Raw genomic sequence first — 20779 nt, 5'->3', positions numbered from 1 at the left:
AGAGGCTCACTCAAAGACCGAGCCTCTGATTGAGCCACCTGTATTGAAGCTGGGACTGCTTGAGCCACCTGTGCTGATTAAGGGCTATCCTGAAACCCTGACCTGTTGGGCGGGGGGGAAGGAGCCTGAGGACTGGAGTTAAGCACCCCTGTTTTAGAGAATGTCTATGACCCTCCTGCCAATACCAGGTGAGAGTTTTCCCTTTACAACCATACCTTGTTCTTCGTGTGAAGGAACTTGCCCCATTCATCTACTTCAACTCCTGAAACAAACCAGAATATCAAGAGTTAGGCCAAGCTTCACATCATTCTCATAAAGGACAGGGATAAATCCTCGTAAAGGATCTACTTACAGATATTAAAATGCATTGCATTACCGGCTTTCCATCTGTGATCAGGACTGGGGCTCTCTTAACAGGGGGTTGTGGATTGGTATGACTATGCATCAATACCCTGCTTTTTTTTTAGATGACCGCTGACAAGAAAGCTACCAAAATTTAGCCCAAGTGCAGACAACACGACTGGTTTTCTCAAGTCAACAGTTAAACCATCAACCTAGCTGTAATTATCACTAAGACAACCTGCTCAGGTATGTGTTGCTCTGAAAGTTCCCACACAACGTCATCCACTATTCTATTGCGTTGCCAGGGAGAGTAATCCGGTAGAGATATGTTTAGACAGATCTAGAGATGTCCGATTACAGCCAGACGCCCAATGTCAGGATAATAAGATATTATACAGACACAATGTGCTTGTTCTAGCTGTTCCAGGCATTTAGTTTATGCATTACATTGCTGCATGACTCGGTATGCTCAATCCCAGGACCCCTCAGGCATCTACTGCTGTGAGCAGATTCCATGCAAAAGATGTGTTTGTTTTAGTCTTGCACCAAGAAGAAAGCAGCACTGGAGTTTTGATAATCTGTTGTGTAAATACACTTTCCCTTCAGTTTTAACTTCCCCCGAGTAAGTTACACACTATCTTGCCTAGAAAGAGCCGCAGTGACATATGTAGATCACAAATCACAGATTTGCACAGCAGCTTTTGGCTAACAACTTATTTGTACATATACATATAGAAAATGTTAGAAAAAAAACTTGAGTTGTACGTAACGCAAAATACAAATTAAACTTTATGAGTCACATCCATAACTCAAATAATATGATACATGCAAGATGATGTGACAAATATTTATATATCAAACCAAAAGGAATACAAACAACCAAACAGGACACAACGGCCTTTAATACACTGGATTGCATCTAAAAGAAAAATAAATTAAAAGAATGCAAACCTGCAAAAAAAAATTAATAAAAATATGGCAAGAAGAAGTGTGTATACAAGAGTATCAAAAAGCAGAGAAAAGCAAGTGCGCCACTATAGGAGAGTGATGAGTATTGTTAATAGATCCATTTGCACAGCTGTGGGTGTTAAGTGCAGAAAAGATGTGATCTACTGACAATCCCCATTGAAGTATCTCGAAAGCACATGCAGGCGGTAAAAGAACGGTGGAAAGAGGGAGTCAATGGAAACCGGAGACCTTTGGAAAGATGCCTTGGATTTTTCCATGAGTCGAGGTCTGGAATCAAGAGAGAAACAGCAGAGAGAGAGAGGTTATTCAGTGCTCACCAGTCTCGCGTTCCTTACCTTCGTATGGGGAGATACAAGCGTCAGACAGACGGACGCATGAGGCGTTTGAGAAGTGATACACTTGTAATTGTTACAACACAAACACGATGTTACAAAATAATGGGGACACACGTCTGTGGAAAGGGCTTTGCAATATATTGTATGTTGCAAAGGGTTAAGCAGAATTTGGCCTAGGTCAAGCTCCATGGTTTGTGCAGAAGACAAGCTGCTGCATATTCTAATTCCCCCATACACAAAACAATAACAGCACTGGCATCCGGCAGCACTTTAATGCTATAAAGGGCCGACATGAGACAGAGTTCTGGCAATGCCATAACCAGCAGACGCTGTGATGGATACGCAGGACGGAATGGGAAAGTGAACACACCCATGCATCCTCCACAACGGTTAATGGAGGGCAAGCTGCACGTCAGCACTTAGAAGAGAAGGGCATTACCATCTGAATGACAAAGAACTGATATAAAGGCCCTATGTTTGCCCTCAATCAGCTGCAGAAACTGGGAGAGTCATCTATATGTTTACACCCTGAAGGGAGCACAAACTCATCGGTTTGAAATGGCTGTAAATTTGAAGAGCTTTTAATACTCCATAATTCAGCTGCATTGTCCCCTGCAAATCTCGTTCCTAAAACACAAGCTCGCTTACTCTGTACAGCGCAAATTGAGCTCATGGACTTTACTTCTTGCTCTTCCTCACACGTGGAAGTGTGAACATTGATGCAAGATCTTATTTAGCATGGTCACATTTGTGGATTCTCCCAAAACTAATCTGACCTTGGTACGGCACGACTTCTTAGGTCGGTAAAAACCTCCTAACTGTCCAACCCCAAAAGGCCCTTTCCTCCGCTTTCACGACCATAGATGAAATGCTACAAACCATGGCCTGAATTGAGAAACAAATTGTAAAGTCACAGAGAAGGGACCACATGGAAATAAGCCATTACTTTATTATTATTAACTAGCAGCACTGAAACAAAAGATACACTGCTCACATCAAATCTTTTATGACAAAGTAAATAAAGCAGAAAATGGAAGTAATTCAACTTCAAAAATGAATTCGTGTTCCACCATTACAAAATACAATTACATTTGTGCTCTCTGTAGGTTTCCTAAATATACCACCTAATGTATTGTGATTCATTGTATTTTATGGTCTTTGTCAAGCATGGCGTACAGTGTTGGTGCTATACAGATTAACATATACATACACCGACCATGGACTCTCTCTCCCTATTGTTACTGTTGATACCGGTTTCCTTTATCCTGGTATTCTTTTCAGTAAATCTGACCCATTTCTGTACCCTACTCTCAAACCCTCATCAATCTAATGTCCTCTTGACTTACAGCAATTATTCATTAGTATTTGGTCAGGTTTATTTTTTTATTTTTTAATCTTCTATACAAATGAGTCTACTGGAAATAAACTCAAATCCTTTTGGATGGATCACACCTTAAGAGACCTAGGCCAAAATATTCCACACAAGCAACATCTCCGTAGGATGGAAAAACATCATGTACCAGACGAACGGAAAACTCTACTATTTCATCCGCATCCATTACCGTTCTCATCTCCAGCAGTTTTGCGGTGATCTTCTGGGACAACGTGTACCAGCTGCAGGATGAGGGGTCTTCTTGTGACTATCCCAGTGCCTCGAGGGAGCAGGTCCTGTCCCACCAAGCTCTCCAACACCGAGCTCTTTCCACTGCTCTGAAGAATAAGAAACCATTAATACCTAAAGCGGGAAGCCGAGCAAACAAACACAGGTAAATAAGAGAGAGTATGTTACAGGCAGAATGGAATTTATGTCAGAACAACCAAACCAGGCTCAAATTTACAGGAGAATTTAAAATTTGGAGCATGGAGGGTGAATCCCCGTAGTCCCAGAAGATGAGTTGATGAGACAGATACATTATAATGCAACAGTAACTAACAAAAAAAACCACAAACTACAAAATCAGATGTACAGGCATACCCCGCATTAACGTACGCAATGGGACCGGAGCATGTATGTAAAGTGAAAATGTACTTAAAGTGAAACACTCCCTTTTTTTCCACTTATCGAAGCCTGTACTGTACTGCAATCATCATATACGTGCAGAACTGATGTAAATAACGCATTTGTAACAGGCTCTATAGTCTCCCCGCTTGCGCACAGCTTCGGTACAGGTAGGGAGTTCAACTTTGCTGTTCAGGACGTGCTGACAGGCGCATGCGTGAGCTGCCATTTGACTATTGGGTGATATGTACTTTCTCGCGAGTGTACTTAAAGTGAGTGTCCTTAAAGCGGGGTATGCCTGTACAGTACTATTAAATTAATGGAGAAACAGCAGCACAGAAATAATGGTATAAAAAGCATCCAACATCTATCAAAATGATTAAGTAATGACACTGACTGGCACTGAGTTTGAAGCAAGGGAACCTGGTTCAATTCCCGGTGTCAGCTCCTTGTGACCTTGGGCAAGTCACTTTATCTCCCTGTGCCTCAGGCACCAAAAAATAGATTGTAAGCTCCATGGGGCAGGGACCTGTGCCTGCAAAATATCTCTAAAGCGCTACATAAAACTAGAAGCGCTATACAAGAACATGCTATTATTATTATCAGCCAGATTTAACATTTTGGTTCCGCTCTTTAGTCAAAAAGGTCCAAATTGGAACCAAAAACATTGACACTCATAACAGCCACCTTTATTCTGTAATACCATAATTTTCTTTGTATGTCCATACACTACAACATCTAAAACCTACAACTCAAATTCCAGATTTCCCTTATTCATTTTCAGTAGTAATAATCCCGTTCTCTCTCTAATACGCTTTCACATCCCAGTTCAACACTAGACATGTCTCTTTTTATATTGATGGTGGATAAAAATAAATAAAAAGAAGGCATTAGTGGGAGCAGGTGGTGCGTCGTGTCTGTAACTGTAGGGTGGCTTTGATTATGTGGGGCTCTGTTTTAGAACCAGATGCTTTGAAGCATTTGCTATCAAACATTTTTTTTGTCACTGAAACGCATGAATTGTTTCTGACCCCTCCCCCCCCCCCCCCAAAAAAAGGAGAAACGTTTTCTCTAGAGAGCAGAGTTCCCATTTAACCGAGTGGCACAGATCAATATAATTTTTAGTGCCACAGAGTGAGCCAAATGTCATTTATTGTGCCAAATAATTAGAGACGGCTATGATTATTGTTAATAATGATCAGTAGTAAAACGACATGAACAGATGGGGCTTGGTCTGTTCAGGCAGAAGATCCTCTTTTTAACCAGTAATGGTTAAAAATAAATACTTGGTGTCAGGAGAAAAAAAGACATCCCAAATTTTAGAAAAAAAGGCAGGTACGGGTGTACATTCCAGGATAATGTATGTATATCTTTATTTATACATCATCCAGTGTGCTCAGTGCTTCACTAAGAGACAATACAGTACAGGGAATTCTAATACAATAAGTGCAACAAAGTCAGACAATAGGAAAGGAAATCTGCCCCGGGAGCTTACAATCTAAGTGCTATGTTGGGAGAGTTACAGAGACAGCAGGTGAGGGAATAAGTGCAGTAGATGGCAGTGCTTGGCCACGATGGTTGGTAGGAGCAACTGTGGGTGTGGGACGGTAGCCATTAGTTGAAGTTTGAAGGTTTGACTTAAAGGTGGGGAGAGCGTTTGCTTGGCGTATACAGAGTGTCAGGTAGTTCCGCAGGTAAGGGGCAGCGAGGGAAAAGGGTGCAAGGTGAGAAAGCAGTAGAGGTGAAAGGGGGGGGAGGAGAGAGAGAGAGAGAGAGAGAGAGAGAGAGAGAGAGAGAGAGAGAGAGAGAGAGAGAGAGAGAGAGAGAGAGAGAGAGAGAGAGAGAGAGAGAGAGAGAGAGTGAGAGAGAGAAAAGACAGTAATGGGTAGAGCACAGGAGAGACGGGCAGGGGCATAACGAGAGATCAGAGTTGATATGTAGGAAGGCGCACATGAGTAGAGCCTTAAAGGTGAGCAGAGATAATAAAATAAAAGATGCAGTTTTCTTTCCACCCAGACTTTTGCCATGTCTGTCAATCCTCCTGATTTGGAGCCCGACATCTGGTTTAGATTTAAATTGTGGTTTATAGTGATGTGTATATACTTAGTTAGGCTCTACAACTTAAACTGCTACTTTGGTGCCATCAGCGGGGCCACTAATGCGAAGAAAAATCTGTCAGAAGATCTTGTCAGCCTGTTGTCCCCTAGTTTCAAACGAACAGTTTAGATTCGCCCCACCCGTCCCCAATGGTGGGGCGAGTTTAGGAGAAGACATGGCAGTTGGTGAAGAAATGGAAGTGTGTCACTGTTCATGTTTGGAAGGTTCCATGAAATGCAAAACATGGACGTGTCTTCTCACCCCTCCCCCAATCGTCACATACACCCTTTGTTTTGTTGATGAAGTCTTCTAACGAACCTGTGTGTGGTGTTCACCAGAACTCGTTCCTTTCATTTCTATGCTACCACATCTGCAGCTTTCTGACCACCTAATATTTTCTTCTGGTGAAAATAATTGCACCATGGTCTGTTCAATCAAATACTTAGCTTATAACTACATTATTATATCAAAAGGAGAGACGCACAGAACCAAAAAAATCAATATATAATTTTATTTTGGAACTCTTGTGTTTAATTCCTTTATTTTTTTTAACCCTCAGTGCCGGGCCTGGAACACACTTCAAATGACTAAAATAATTAACAGTGACAATGAGGGAAGCTTTATTCTGTACATCATGTGTACCCCTGCACACAGCCAGCTGGCCACTCTGGTAGCAAAGGGGTTAATATCTTTCCCATGTCTGTTTTTACATTTGCCAGGGTATTGGTTCCTTTTTCAGGGACATGCCACACTAGAGATCTCTTCTAAAGTACACATGCAAGGACAATGCAGCTTTTACAAGACACTGCATCAATGCCACATGACATCTGTGATGCATGAGAGAGCATTGCTGTCAGGCGCTGATGCCCTATTGAGGAATTTTAATGGGTCCTAAAGAGAGAGAAATTCATGGATGCAGAGAAAGAATGAGAAGTAGATAGGGCTATGTCACAATAGAGCAGGGGTGGGCAACTCCAGCCCTCAAGAGCCACTAACAGGTCCGGTTTTCAGGATATCCCTGCTTCAGCACAGATGGCTCAATCTTTGACTGAGCCACCTATGCCGAAGCAGGGATATTCTGGAAACCTGACCTGTTGGTGGCCCTTGAGAACTGGAGTTGCCCACCCATGCAATAGATCAGGCCTGCACAACTCAAGTTCGAGGGCAGCAAACAGGCCAGGTTTTCAGGATATTCCTACTTCAGCACAGCTGGCTCAATTAGTGGCTCAGTCATACTGAGCCACTATTTGACCCAGCTGTGATGAAGTAGGGATATCCTAAAAACCTGGCCTGTCTGCGGCCCTCTAGGACTGGAGTTGTGCAGGCCTGCAATAGAGTGAAGCTATAGGCACAGGGATTTAAGAAACCCCTGCAAACCAGACATTTGTGGGGGGAAAAAACATCATCCCGGCTTCTGAATCTCTCAGGAACATAGAATTGTAGGCCTGTTTGGCGCTGGGCCACTTAACCCAACAGAAGAGTATACTGCCCTCTAAATATGAAACGTACACCAATCAAGAGAGGAATGTGTGCAATAATGACATCACGAATCAATGATTCACAACCTTGTCAATCAAACTGTTAATTAGGCACGACTGAGCAACCGAGAGGCGGTCCCTGCCCCGCAGGTGTAAAAATATGCACTTTTACTGTTTACCCGCTTTCTGTTGCTCCATTTGACTTTCAGTCTGTGACTGGGCAGACTTAGCATGGCACCAGTTCAACTGTTGTAGTTACCAGTATGCCAAACACAAATAAATGCGAACATACGTACTTTATGGAATCCCGCTGTGATATAATGGGAAAAATAGGACTCCTTGGAGATAGTATGAACTACTGTATACAGTACACGGTTCTTTGTGATTATGACAATTACTTTTTGTTTGCTCTAGAACAGATTCTCAATAAGGGCGCCGTGAGGGAAAATCGAAGATGCAGATTAAACTACACCTTACGTGAAGACGCACTTGGTAAAGGGAGTAGGCGTCATGCTTGTATTTTAAGTATTCTTGAGAAAGGAGGTTGCAATGTCAACGTTTGATAACCTCTCATCTAGAACCATTAGATTGGAAATTTCCCACAGCACCTTCTTTTCCACTGGATATCACTGCACCTTAAAGCTGCAGTTCAGTCAATATCCTGCATGTGTGTTTTTTTTTAATAAATCAGTTCTGTAGTAATACTTTTAGCATTTTCTGTTTTTAAAAAAATAACTTTGAAAGACCAATTTTCTTGTATTCTATTTTAACAAGCATTTGCTAAGGCACTGCCCCTTCATGTCCTGTCACAAGCCCTGGCACACCCCTTTGTCAGCCCTGCCCTCCCTCTCGCACATGTCAGTGCAGGAGTGCTCATGAATATTCATGAGCTTCCACTGAGTGACAGAAGCAAAAGAAAAACATATGCCAGCTCTAATGATGTCACCAAATTTCGCCGATCAATACATGGAGAACGAATTGACCTGCAGCTATGCAGTTCTTTAGGTATTTAGAGATTGCCCACATGAAACTATTGAAGTAAAAAAATTAATTAAAAAAAAATAGACTGAACTGCAGCTTTAACAAGTCGTCAGACTGGGTGGTATGAATCAAAAAGTAAAACTGTAACAACAGGCATTCAAGCCATACCACAATATATATATACAGTAATAAGAAACAGGCTGGATGAACCTTTAAAGTGAATACTAGTGAAACAAGTGAAGTGTAATTGTATCTCTGGAAGGTGGGATACAAGTGCTAGTGTGTATAATGAATTCATATGCCATCAGAAAGACAATGACCGGCTATGACCCGGCATAAAAACAGGAAATCCCTATGCCACAATGATTCGTGGCCATGGACCAATCGATGTTAAGGGCATTAGGAAAGACGATGACGCAGCAGCCAGGAGTCAGTAATATTGTTGTTCCTCTTTTGGCTCTGTATAAAAGCAGCAGATTGTTGGAAGAACTCGGTTGCACCAATTACGGTTTTCTATGACAAATAGAGTATTTTTCAGGAGAGAGCAAGAGTCATGGAAGGAAAATACTCTATAGCACTAAAGGGTGAAAGTGAAAGACTTCAACCCTTCCAGTAATGTCACTTGCGAAAGTCCCTTTAACTCAGCCCGCGGTAACTAGACATTACAGGGCAAAGCAGCACAACTGGTCCCGTCACACAAGAGGGGATGAAGAGGAAATAAGAAGCACTCTACTTCTTCATTCTCTTCCCGGTCAAAGGGCACAAGCTGAGCTAGGTAGGACGGTCTGATGCTTAAAATCTTTCAGAGGATCTCTTACTCATGTCTTGCCCATGTGTATGGTGTTTATGCTTCCGTTCTGTGCAATTAAAGTATGTACTATAAAAAGAATACTTACAACCTAGGTATATAGACATCATAAAGACACCTCCCTACACCTTTAATCATGTGGAGCTATGCCAGCTCTTGGCAGTCACAGACCAAGTCCCATTTATGAGGAAAAATCCTCATGCAGCTCAACACACGTTGAGCTGTGATAGGGATCCGGATATTACATTATAGAACAAGTATAACATACATACTGTAAAGCTTTCCACCCAGGATATAGCCACATGCATGTACACGGCATGTAATTGCTTGGATAAATTGTGTAACAAAAAAACATAGATTCCGTTGTTTTATAACAGGACCTACAAGCTTAATAGAGATTTGATGTTAACAGAAAGCAACTCTTGCCTTGCCCCACCGCTCGTGGAGTTACTGGCCTCTGCAGAGTTCAATATTTCATACAAGGGCACTTTATTGAAAATCCATTTTATTGTCTCGTGTTTACAACTCAAAACTAAAATTCAAACACTTGGATCCAGTAAGCTGAATTCAACATTTTGAAACCTGGAGTTATCCACCTCTGCAAAACCAGAAAGCCTCCATGTGCAAAAACAAAAGAACAAACCAACTGTTGTGTCTGATGCACTCTGTGCTGCTAAGTAATATGGCAAGGATCGAGAGAGAGAAAAAAAATCAAGGTACACTAGGTGTGTCGTTGCATTTATACATGGCATAAATAGCCAACGCCTGATGCTATTTTTGAACATCTATTGTAAACACTACCCTGACAGTATTCTTAATCCACCTGACTCCTTTGATGTTAGACATACCAAAAAAATATGCATCAGGAGCAAAGACTAGAGGTAGTATGAGAATGTGTTACATTAGGTTGGCGTAAAGCAGACTTGGTGCCTATATTTAAAAAAGGGAGCTTGATCATAACCAGGGAATTACAGACCTGTAAGTTTAACATTAATAGTGAGGACACTGCTTGAAGGTTTAGTAAAGGATAATATTAAGTAATACCCAATAGTTAACAAAATTATTTGTAATAGTCCACGTGGATTTATGAAGGATAGGTAATTCCAAACTAACCTTATTAGTTTCTTGGAGGCAAATAAGAATTTAGACCAGGGTAATGCAGTTGATGTGGTCTACTTAGAGTTTGCAACGGCTTTTGATACTTCCACGAGGTTAGTAAACAAAATAAAAGGAAATTAGTCTCTGTAAAAATATTTGCACCTGCATTGAAAACTGGTTGAAGGATAGACAACAGAGAGTTGTTATAAAATGTAACCTTTCAGGTTGGGTTAAAGTTTTCAGTGGAGTGCCTCAAGGAGCATTAGTTGGGCCCTTGCTTTTTAACGTGTTTATCAATGACCTTGGGGATAGTGAGCAAACTCATTATTTGCTAGTGCACTAAATTGTGTAAGGTAGTAAAATCAGAGCAGGGTGTAATTTATCTCAAGAAGTACTTGGATAGACTGGAGACTTGGGCAGGTAAATGGCAGATGATGTTTAATACAGATACATGCAAGTTTATGCATTTGGGTGAATCCTTCACAGAGAAGGATTTAGGAGTTCTTCTACACAGCAGGCTTAGCAATAGTGCCCAATGTCATGCAGTAACTACAAAAGGCAACTTTAACTTGCTTTAAAGGGGGCATGATTATGTCACTGTATAAAGCATTAGTAAGATCACACCTTGAATATAGATCATTTTGGCACCACTCCATAAAAATAAAAAATAAAAAGACATTATGGAACTAGAGAAAGTGCAAAGAGGAGCCAAATGAATGAAGGGGATGGAATATCTTACTTAGGAGGAGAGGCTAGCTAAATTAGATTTGTTTGCATTAGAAAAGAGGTGTGCAATAGGGAACATGATAACTATATTCAAATATATTCAGGGACAATACAAGGAGCTTTCAAAAGAACTATTCATCCCAAGGGCAGTACAAATGGCACAGGGTCATCTCTTAAAGTTGGATTAAAGGTGATTTCCCCAGCAACAAAAGGAAAGGGTTCTGTACAGTAAGGCAGTTAAAATGGGGAATTCATTACACCTTGGTAAGTTCAATTTCAGAGGCCTCACGTGATCCCCTGGCATTTCATTTAAATGCCTTGGGGAAGAGCGCGGGGCCTCTGCAACCGTCGCGTGCCCCCACCCCTCCAAGAACATCCTGCGCCCCCCTTGGGGGCGCCCGCTAGCTTGCGCACCCCTGGTATACAGGGATATACAAAATAAGTAAAGGATGTTGATCCAGGGATAAATCTGATTACCATTATTGAAGTCAGGAAGGAATTTATTTTCCCCTTATGCGATATCAATGGATAATGTGTCACTGGGGGTTTTGTGTGCCGTCCTATGAATCAATATACTGCAATTACAAACATAGGATAAAGTAACTGTCATCCAAAGTTAACATCGGTGATGGATGTATGTCTTTTTTCAACCTCATCTACAATGATATAGATAGAAATAGATATTTTCATTTATCTCTGTTTGTCTAATAATCCATACAGCACATAAACCATTAATGTAAACACCCCAAAATTCAACCAGTGGAAGCAAACTCTGACACCTAACACAAGTACAAGTGCTGGACATTTAACCGACAGGTAGATGAGGAAAATACAAGTGAAACGAAAACTTTGACCAAAAAAAAAAAAAAAAAAACACACTTATTGCATCAACTGAATATATACTTCAGAACATAAACCGGAGTCTTCATTTATTAGTGGTCTATGTTAATAGGAGATTCATGACATGTCGTGTATTTTACAAGAGGGTTTGCCATTGATCAAATTATAGTCAACATTGCATTTGAATCCTCACATTCCTCTTCCTCCTGTGTACTGTACAAAGCACGCGTGAAGAAAAGGGTTTTTGCAAGCACTGTACACCAAGTACTCGTTTGCACATTCAAAGGTATTAACCACTATTAAAACAAGCCCGTCCAGGCTCTTTCGATTACGAGGCAATAAGATTTACACTTAAGATTTGGCAACAGGTTAAAAAAAACAATACTGAGTAATATCAGAACCATCGAGCCTTGTCCCCATTTTTGATAACCCAGAGTTCGGTCCAGGATGGTATACAAGCAGTTTTGACTTATGGAAGTCCAAGAATATCAAGGATATAAGCGATTTATTGTCTACGGGTAAACTTATGAAATTCTGGGATTTTGTGTCAGAAATATTCTCTTCCGAGTTCGGAGGTGTTTACATTTCTTCAAGTCTCCCGTTATATTAAGCAAATCTTCTCAAATGGATGTTTACCGGTTTCTACGGTGCTTGTGGAGCTGTGTAGATCTGGGAAATATAAAAGGGGGCTTATTTCTATATTATATCAAGATCTAAACCCTCGGGATATTAAGATATCCTATACCCACCGATATATGGAGCAATGGGCAGATTATTTCCAGATAGAAATTACAAGGGAGGAGTGGCAAGATATCTGGGAGAATGTAGCGAGTACATCCATATGTACAACAGCGAAGGAAAATCTATATTAAATTCTTTACAGATGGTATCTTACCCCCCCCCCCCCCCCCCCCAGAGGTTGAAACATATTTTCCCATGGACTACAGATGTTGGAGAGGTTGTGGAGGTGTGGGTGTTATGGCTCATATTTGATGGTTCTGCCCACAAACACAAGTTTTGAATAATGGTTCAAGAGCTGGTAGGGGAAACTATTCAAATAAGAATTCCCCTAGATCTGCTCACAATGGTTCTGGCGAAACCTATAGAGAATATGAACCGAAACACCAATAAATTGGTGCCACATATCCTGACTGCAGCTAGACGCTCGATGGCAGGGGTCTGGAAAAAGTCTCGACCTCCCTCCAGGAGAGAGCGTATATAGAAAATAAATGAGGCCCAACCAATGGAGAGACTAACCGTGCACCTAAAACATAAATCTGTAATTGTCATAAAGTATGGGAACTCTGGTATATGAGGGAGAGATGAGCGATTCGGACACCCCATAGGGGAACTGGAATGTGAATGGAAAGGATCTAGCCTGAAATTTGAAGCTACAGTAAAAAGGCGTGGATTGTGTTTTTTTAATTCTGCTGTTGTACCCCCTCCCCCCCTTTTAATTTTCTGTATCCCCTCAAGTTCTTTTGAAAAAAAAAAAAAAGAAATAAAAAAAAAAAAAAAAAAAGAAGTGCATTAACCCAGGGGAGCGCAATCTTTTTTCCCTACGCCCCCAGCCGGCTGTTCCCCTCTCTGCGCCACCCCCCCCCCTTACCTCGACTGCGGCGTCTGGGCGTCATTTGACGCTGCGTTGCCATGGCGACGTGTCTCCAGAAGCCGTCTGAGCCAAGGTAAGTGCAGTTTACAGAGGCCTTCGCCGCTTTCCCGGCACTTAATTTAAGTGCCTTTGAGAAGTGCGCGGGGCCTCTGTAAACCCCGCGCACCCCCCTCCCCCCCCCGCAGACATTTGCGCACCATAGCATTAACCTACTGCATATCAAAACTATTTTGGGGACCAATACAATCAACATCATGTTAAACTTGCACATGTAGCATCTCTTCCCCCACCCCAAGGCCCCGCTCGCTACACGACGCGCGGTTTCGTCACAGATTCCTGGCGGCCAGTGGTAATGTTCAGTATTGAAAATACCATTGGCTGCAAAGTGCGGCGTCTGCACTGCTGCACCAGCGGGAGACCTCTGAATCAGTGATTTCTGGCTGCAGCAGCGCGACGTCAATTTCAGCAGCCAATCAGAGCTCCTCATTTCAAGACATTTTAGACGTTAAAATATAAAATATTGTGGCAGTGTTTGTGGCCTCATTTTTCTAAATATTTATGCTCAAAAATTAAAAATAAAAAAAGATTTTAAGTGCAGACTTGCAAATAAGAAATATATATTTATTGGAACTTGGCGTTTGTAAAGAAAACATTAAGAAGTACTTGGTACCTATTGAAATATATTGGCACAAACAATAGTTTGTGTCGGCTCTTTTGCAACTAGAAATAAGCTGCTATGTATCACTACAATAATACAGATACATATATAGATACAATATGAAGCTTGTGTTTATTTACACCTCCTATGCACACAAACTGCTATCACTTCTTATTGCAAAACCTCTTTCTGGACTATACTGTACGCGGCGGGGCTGAAGGCTGCCTCTCCGGCTGCGGGGCTGAAGGCTGCCTCTCCGGCGGCGGGGCTGAAGGCTGCCTCTCCGGCGGCGGGGCTGAAGGCTGCCTCTCCGGCGGCGGGGCTGAAGGCTGCCTCTCCGGCGGCGGGGCTGAAGGCTGCCTCTCCGGCGGCGGGGCTGAAGGCTGCCTCTCCGGCGGCGGGGCTGAAGGCTGCCTCTCCGGCGGCGGGGCTGAAGGCTGCCTCTCCGGCGGCGGGGCTGAAGGCTGCCTCTCCGGCGGCGGGGCTGAAGGCTGCCTCTCCGGCGGCGGGGCTGAAGGCTGCCTCTCCGGCTGCGGGGCTGAAGGCTGCCTCTCCGGCTGCGGGGCTGAAGGCTGCCTCTCCGGCTGCGGGGCTGAAGGCTGCCTCTCCGGCTGCGGGGCTGAAGGCTGCCTCTCCGGCTGCGGGGCTGAAGGCTGCCTCTCCGGCTGCGGGGCTGAAGGCTGCCTCTCCGGCTGCGGGGCTGAAGGCTGCCTCTCCGGCTGCGGGGACACAGGATGTCGCCTTGTGTCGGATCATTCCGTCTGCTGGGGATGATCACACATCGCCCAGCAGACAGAGGTGGGCACGCTGCGTCGCGAAGTCCCCAGTGTGAACGCGGTCCAAGTGAGATTTTAGTCGCTACCGATGAATTCCGGTGCAGTGCATACCTGTGAGGCTGTACAGAAGGTCTTGAGAACTCTGTGGTGGTATGGGGAGGCATCAGGCAGGTTCTCAGCGATGATCATCCATAGGGCAGTGCCTCCAGCTGGTGAGGATCCTGGTGCAGCCAGGATGGTCCACACTGACTACTCCGATAATGGCCCAGACAAGTAGCCACAAAGTATAGTTCAACTGAGTCTTTATTAAACCACATGCTTGTGTGTTCATAGCAGGCACATTCACTGGAGCAGTACCCACAAGGCTTGAGTCCCAATAGGCCGTTCCTCAGCTCCTTTACTCCCTGATGGGATAAAGGGTAAGATGCTCCCACTCCACATGGGGTGAGGAGAGAGCCTTGACTTCTGGGAGAGTGTCAGCTTATGTACCCCAGGGGAGTGGCTTGTAACCCTGCCCCATAACATGGCAGGTCCGATACTGACAGGTATATCATGGCATGTGACCCAGCTAGTATCCTTCCCAAGGATGACACACTCTGGTTGTTGTTAGGCCTGCCCATGGATACAGCAAGTGCATCCAGGCTGCAACAACAAGCTAGGCCTTTATGAGAGCTTAACCCTCACAGTGCCTGTGCTTAACAGGACTTATACTGTTAGGGCCAAAATATAGATAGTAGCCGGAGGACTAGGCTGACACAAACAGCTTTATGACATACAAATCCCACTCGTACTTAAAATCAACATATAACCACACATATACAAGGCATACCGATATTATCACCTAGTACGGTAACTGATGGTGTTACTAACACACCAATCACTATAAAGCAGGTTATCCTCCATTCACCAAACTTGAGCAATGATTTAAACAAGGATTGGAAAAAAAAACCCTAGGGTCTGGAATCTGGTTCTTGACATTTTGTCTTCCCCACGCATTCAAGTTTCATTTCTCAGAAGCTACATGTGAGCCCTTATGTCCTTGTCAGGGTCATGAGCTGCACTGGCTAGTGGGGAATCCTCTTCTGCCATTAACACTGCAGAACTGCTCAATATCCTTCCCTCACAGAGGCGTTCCGTGAACCCATTCACTTTGCAGGCCTCTTTGGAAACAAATAGCCATGGAATATAATACAGGCCAGAACGATGAAATGCAATTACTAAAATGTGCTCAAAATGTGTATCATACCCAGGCTGAAATTATATAAACTGGATCTTTAATACGATTATGATTTATAAAAATGCCATCATATTTCACATGGAGCCCACTGGCCGGTCGAAGACTGTGATACACCAGTCGCAAACAGAGACAAGAATCCAAGGGGTTTACATTGTAAATAGTATAAACAGATGTTAGTACATGAATTCTCATTTAAAATGTGAATTAAGTAGAAATAGCCATGTTAGTCCAGTTGCAATAGTGCAGAGTATATAAGTACATCAGTATTAAGTGATACCTTTTTTATTTGAACTAACAATTGATAAAAGACAAGCTTTGGACAGTTCTCTCGAAAGCTTGTCTTGTAATATCAATTGTTAGTCGCCCCCCCCCCCCCCCCCCCCCCGAAAAAAGGTATCACCTATTACTGAAGTACTCATTTAAAATGTGAAAACGTCACACAGATGAGTCGTCCGCTTCCAGGATATAAACATATGCCAAATAGAAAAAAAACTAAAATGTCACATACTGTACTGTGTACGAAAATAGTAATAAAACTCTGCATAGAGTATTTTATTCTGAGAAAATGCATGAAAGCGATCACAGCCGATCCTGAAGGTGGTTAAAGAAAATGTAGTGACCAGCTTGTTTACTTACTTGAATATTTACTTCTCCACCCCGCAATATATATGTTCCCCACCCCCCAATATATGCCAATTCTTACCCCAACATGCCAGCCTAACCCTTATAGCACCGTCTCCCCCTTCCCCCCTGGGGCTGGGCTCCCCCTGTCACATACCCCTGAGGCTGGGCTCCCCCTGTCACATACCCCCGGGGCTCCCCCTGTCACATACCCCCGGGGCTGGGCTCCCCCTGTCACATACCCCCGGGGCTGGGCTCCCCCTGTCACATACCCCTGGGGCTCCCCCTGTCACATACCCCCGGGGCTCCCCCTGTCACATACCCCCGGGGCTCCCCTTGTCACATACCCCCGGGGCTCCCCCTGTCACATACCCCAGGGGCTGGGCTCCCCCTGTTACATACCCCCGGGGCTGGGCTCCCCCTGTCACATACCCCAGGAGCTGGGCTCCCCCTGTCACATACCCCAGGAGCTGGGCTCCCCCTGTCACATTCCCCCGGGGCTGGGCTCCCCCTGTCACATACCCCCGGGGCTGGGCTCCCCCTGTCACATACCCCCGGGGCTGGGCTCCCCCTGTCACATACCCCCGGGGCTGGGCTCCCCCTGTCACATACCCCCGGGTCTGGGCTCCCCCTGTCACATACCCCCGGGGCTGGGCTCCCCCTGTCACATATCCCCGTCGCTGGGCTCCCCCTGTCACATACCCCAAGAGCTGGGCTCCCCCTGTCACATACCCCCGGGGCTGGGCTCCCCCTGTCACATACCCCCGGGGCTGGGCTCCCCCTGTCACATACCCCAAGAGCTGGGCTCCCCCTGTCACATACCCCCGGGGCTGGGCTCCCCCTGTCACATACCCCAAGAGCTGGGCTCCCCCTGTCACATACCCCCGGGGCTGGGCTCCCCCTGTCACATACCCACGGGGCTGGGCTCCCCCTGTCACATACCCACGGGGCTGGGCTCCCCCTGTCACATACCCCCGGGGCTGGGCTCCCCCTGTCACATACCCCCGGGGCTGGGCTCCCCCTGTCACATACCCCGGTGGCTGGACTCCCCCTGTCACATACCCCAAGAGCTGGGCTCCCCCTGTCACATACCCCCGGGGCTGGGCTCCCCCTGTCACATACCCCCGGGGCTCCCCCTGTCACATACCCACGGGGCTGGGCTCCCCCTGTCACATACCCCCGGGGCTGGGCTCCCCCTGTCACATACCCACGGGGCTGGGCTCCCCCTGTCACATACCCACGGGGCTGGGCTCCCCCTGCCACCCTCCGGGGCTCCACCATGTTACCCCCCCTCACCTGTGTTCCCACCACCACGATCTGCGGCAGCTGCATAACATCCGCTCCCACCGTGTTGAAGACATCCTGCAGCTTGTTGATGACGGGGATGAGCGCCTCCATGGCTCGGGTCTGCTCCCCTCTGCCGCCGGTAACACCGCTATGCGACCATTCACCTGGCCCAGAAGTCTGTGCGGCACTGCGCTCTGCCGGGAGAAGGCGAGGCCGGCGCGGAAAGCAAACTGCGCATGTGCAGAGCACGCCGGGAAGTGTAGTCCAAACAGGCATACACAACGCAGCAACACTCTGCGGCCATCTTTGGTTTGGGCAACAATGCTACCAACCTCCCTGCTGCTGGTGTATCTATGCTGAAAGGTCATTCTCTTGTTATTCTCTAGTTAGCAGTGGCATCCTTATTGGAAATAGTCAGATAAAAGAGCTACAAATGTCAGAGAAATCTATATTTTTACGCTCCAGCTGTAATATGTGGACATATTAGCTCTGTGTGACAATAAAGTATATATTCCCCATGTTCTTTCTTTTCTGTGATCGGTATCTGCCACTTGTTTCACAGCCTTCCTGTCTCCAGCGTGAGGGGTGCAGATACATGCGTTTTCGGGTTCACCTTGGCCATAGCAAACATGGCGGCCCAGGGCTTCAGGCATCCCGACGTATGTAGTACGTGACTGCAGGTGGCAGGAAGGTCATGTTGTTGGACAGGTCCCTGTAACACAGTGTGACATTGGGAGGTCCCTTAATGCTTCTCCCGCAGAGGCTGCTGGGAAATTACATTGAAACTGGCACCTGGGTGTTGCTGTGGGAGATTATACTGTATTTCCCCTCCAATTTTGAAGCACATATTTATTAAAATGTTTTACCAGGAAGTAATACACTGATAGTTCCCTCTCCTATAATGTATAGGACTGGACACATAGCTCCTGTACAGCTTTATTGGTGTATTTCAGTGGTGCGCAAAGTGGGGGGTACAAGACTCGCTGCGGGGAGCACCGGGTTTACAGAGGACCCCACCCGCTCCCCAAATATATTTAAATTAATGCCGGGGGAGCTGCAGGACCCTCTGTAAACTAATACCTTGTTTCAGACGCTCCTGGTCATGCATCAAATGACGCCGCGGGGTCATGTGACACCAGGACATCTGAAGCAAGGTAAGGCTGGGTTTAGTATTTCAGATGGAACGGAGGGGAAGCGCGCACACGTTGCGCGTTCACATCTATGTTCCTCTTTGAGGATGTCTATAGATGGCGCTAGCGCGCACGTCAGACGGAGCTGGCAAAGGCGCGAAATTGAAGAAGACAGAGCCAAGAGATTTTTTTTGCGCGATGGCATGATGGCATGATCACATGACCGGTCTTCTCCAATCAAAGTGAAGTTACATTTTCATAGTGACGCCATTTTTCTTTTTTGGATGCCGGTGGTAAGCACACACAACACAAACACACAACATACACAAAAAATTAAAGTTAGTTACTTTCCAGCCAGGGGGGAATACCACAGTGCTTCAGATGCTGCATTTGAAAAAATGCCTGTGGATCGGGATGTGAGGTACAGTAGTGGAAGTGACGTGCGCGCCGGAATGTCATTGCCACGCCTATTGATACGCCCCCAATTCGCGCCCGCTGCATACCCTGCAAAGCCAAAAAAAAGCTCAGGCTTCAGCAAGAGCATTGCAGCGTGTGTGCGCCACCCCTCTGTTCCGCTCCGTCTGGCTGACTATAGCCGTAGCCTAAGCAGGGGGGCGCGGGGAGTGGGGGACAGGCGGCAGAGGGGAGCAGGGGGAAAAGATTACGCTCCCTTGCTGTATTTCATGCATTGCTGGTTTAGAATTTAATATTTTTGCACACTGAAAATGAACTCACTGCACTGCATGGTGGGAAAAGAAAATAGAATAAAACCACTTTGTTTTAACGCTATAAACATGTACTTTTTAATAGCAGCAGAATCTTTAACTATTATTCTGCCAGAGGGTCCTGCAGAATTTTGCCACCTGGCAATGGAAGTTTAAAAAAAAAAAATGTCCTCTTAACACCCTGAAATGCTATTAATGTAAAAATACAGGTATACATTTATTTATTTTCAACGAATTGCAAGCTTAACATTTCCAGTGCCCGTAGGAAGGTAACTGGATGTCACAGGCAGAGATGTCAATCTCCAACCTTTTTTAGGTTAAAGAACCCCAGAATTAAATTGTGAAATTCTGGGAAAATCCAACCATCTCTACCTCCCATCTCTCATGTCTCCCCCCCCTCCCCCCAACCCTCTCTACCTCCCATCTCTAGTGTTTCTCCCCTCCCCCCCCCCCCCCGTGGCAGCCACAGATCCCCTGAAGGAGGTTACTGCAAAGCGAGAAACAGTTGGAGCGTTTTCAAAATTTATTTTCAGGTTGCGACTACCGCGTCACGTGACGTTGCCGTCCAATAAACTAGCAGATTGCAGCCAGCAGTCGCGTGCGCAAAAGAATGTGCTTGTGCACATGTTGCTCTGCGATGTCGTTATTATGATGTCACAGATGCGCGTGCCCTGCAGTTCGGCTGTATAATCGCAGCCTTAGGCCTCATCCAGGGTGGAAACAGGCGCGCTGGCGCTCCAGCGCTGCACCCTGCTCAGCCGGGCGATTCCTGGCTGGCTAGGTCCATGCGTCTGTGGGCGTGGCCACGACGTCACGGAGCTGGTTCGCCCTCATTGGGCGAACCGCTCATGTGACGCGCTTGCGAGCAGCAAAATCAATTTTGCTTGCTCGGCAAGCGGCTGAGCGCCGACTAGGCGCACCCGGCCGCTCACGCAACCAATGTGCATTGTCGCAACGTGTCCAGCATGAGCGCCCGCTCAGCACCACCCTGGACGAGGCCTAAGGCATCTAAAATTAGCTACACTTGCTGTTACTGTCAGTGTGACGCAGAGGCGCTTTC

The 20779-nt window shown here is 45.5% G+C and overlaps 1 protein-coding gene across 4 annotated transcripts in view; it reads right to left on the bottom strand.

Moving 5' to 3' along the window:
• Positions 1-18089, bottom strand: part of DNM1L (dynamin 1 like) — a 51320-nt gene extending 33231 nt beyond the window's left edge. The window contains exons 1-4 of one of the 4 annotated variants that reach the window (XM_075602714.1): positions 17874-18089; positions 3209-3356; positions 1540-1578; positions 216-262 (exon numbers count right to left, since the gene is read on the bottom strand). In XM_075602714.1, coding sequence (XP_075458829.1) covers positions 216-262; positions 1540-1578; positions 3209-3356; positions 17874-17975 — 336 coding nt within the window. In that variant the 5' untranslated portion in view covers positions 17976-18089. The remainder of the gene's footprint in view (positions 1-215; positions 263-1539; positions 1579-3208; positions 3357-17873) is intronic. The other 3 variants (XM_075602717.1, XM_075602715.1, XM_075602718.1) reach the window with 3 other exon arrangements.
• Positions 18090-20779: the final 2690 nt, after the last annotated feature.

This window comes from Ascaphus truei, chromosome 5, assembly GCF_040206685.1.
Source record: "Ascaphus truei isolate aAscTru1 chromosome 5, aAscTru1.hap1, whole genome shotgun sequence".
NCBI lineage: Eukaryota > Metazoa > Chordata > Amphibia > Anura > Ascaphidae > Ascaphus > Ascaphus truei.
The sequence above is the reverse complement of the archived record's forward strand: the minus strand, read 5'-3'. Positions and strand labels throughout refer to the sequence as shown.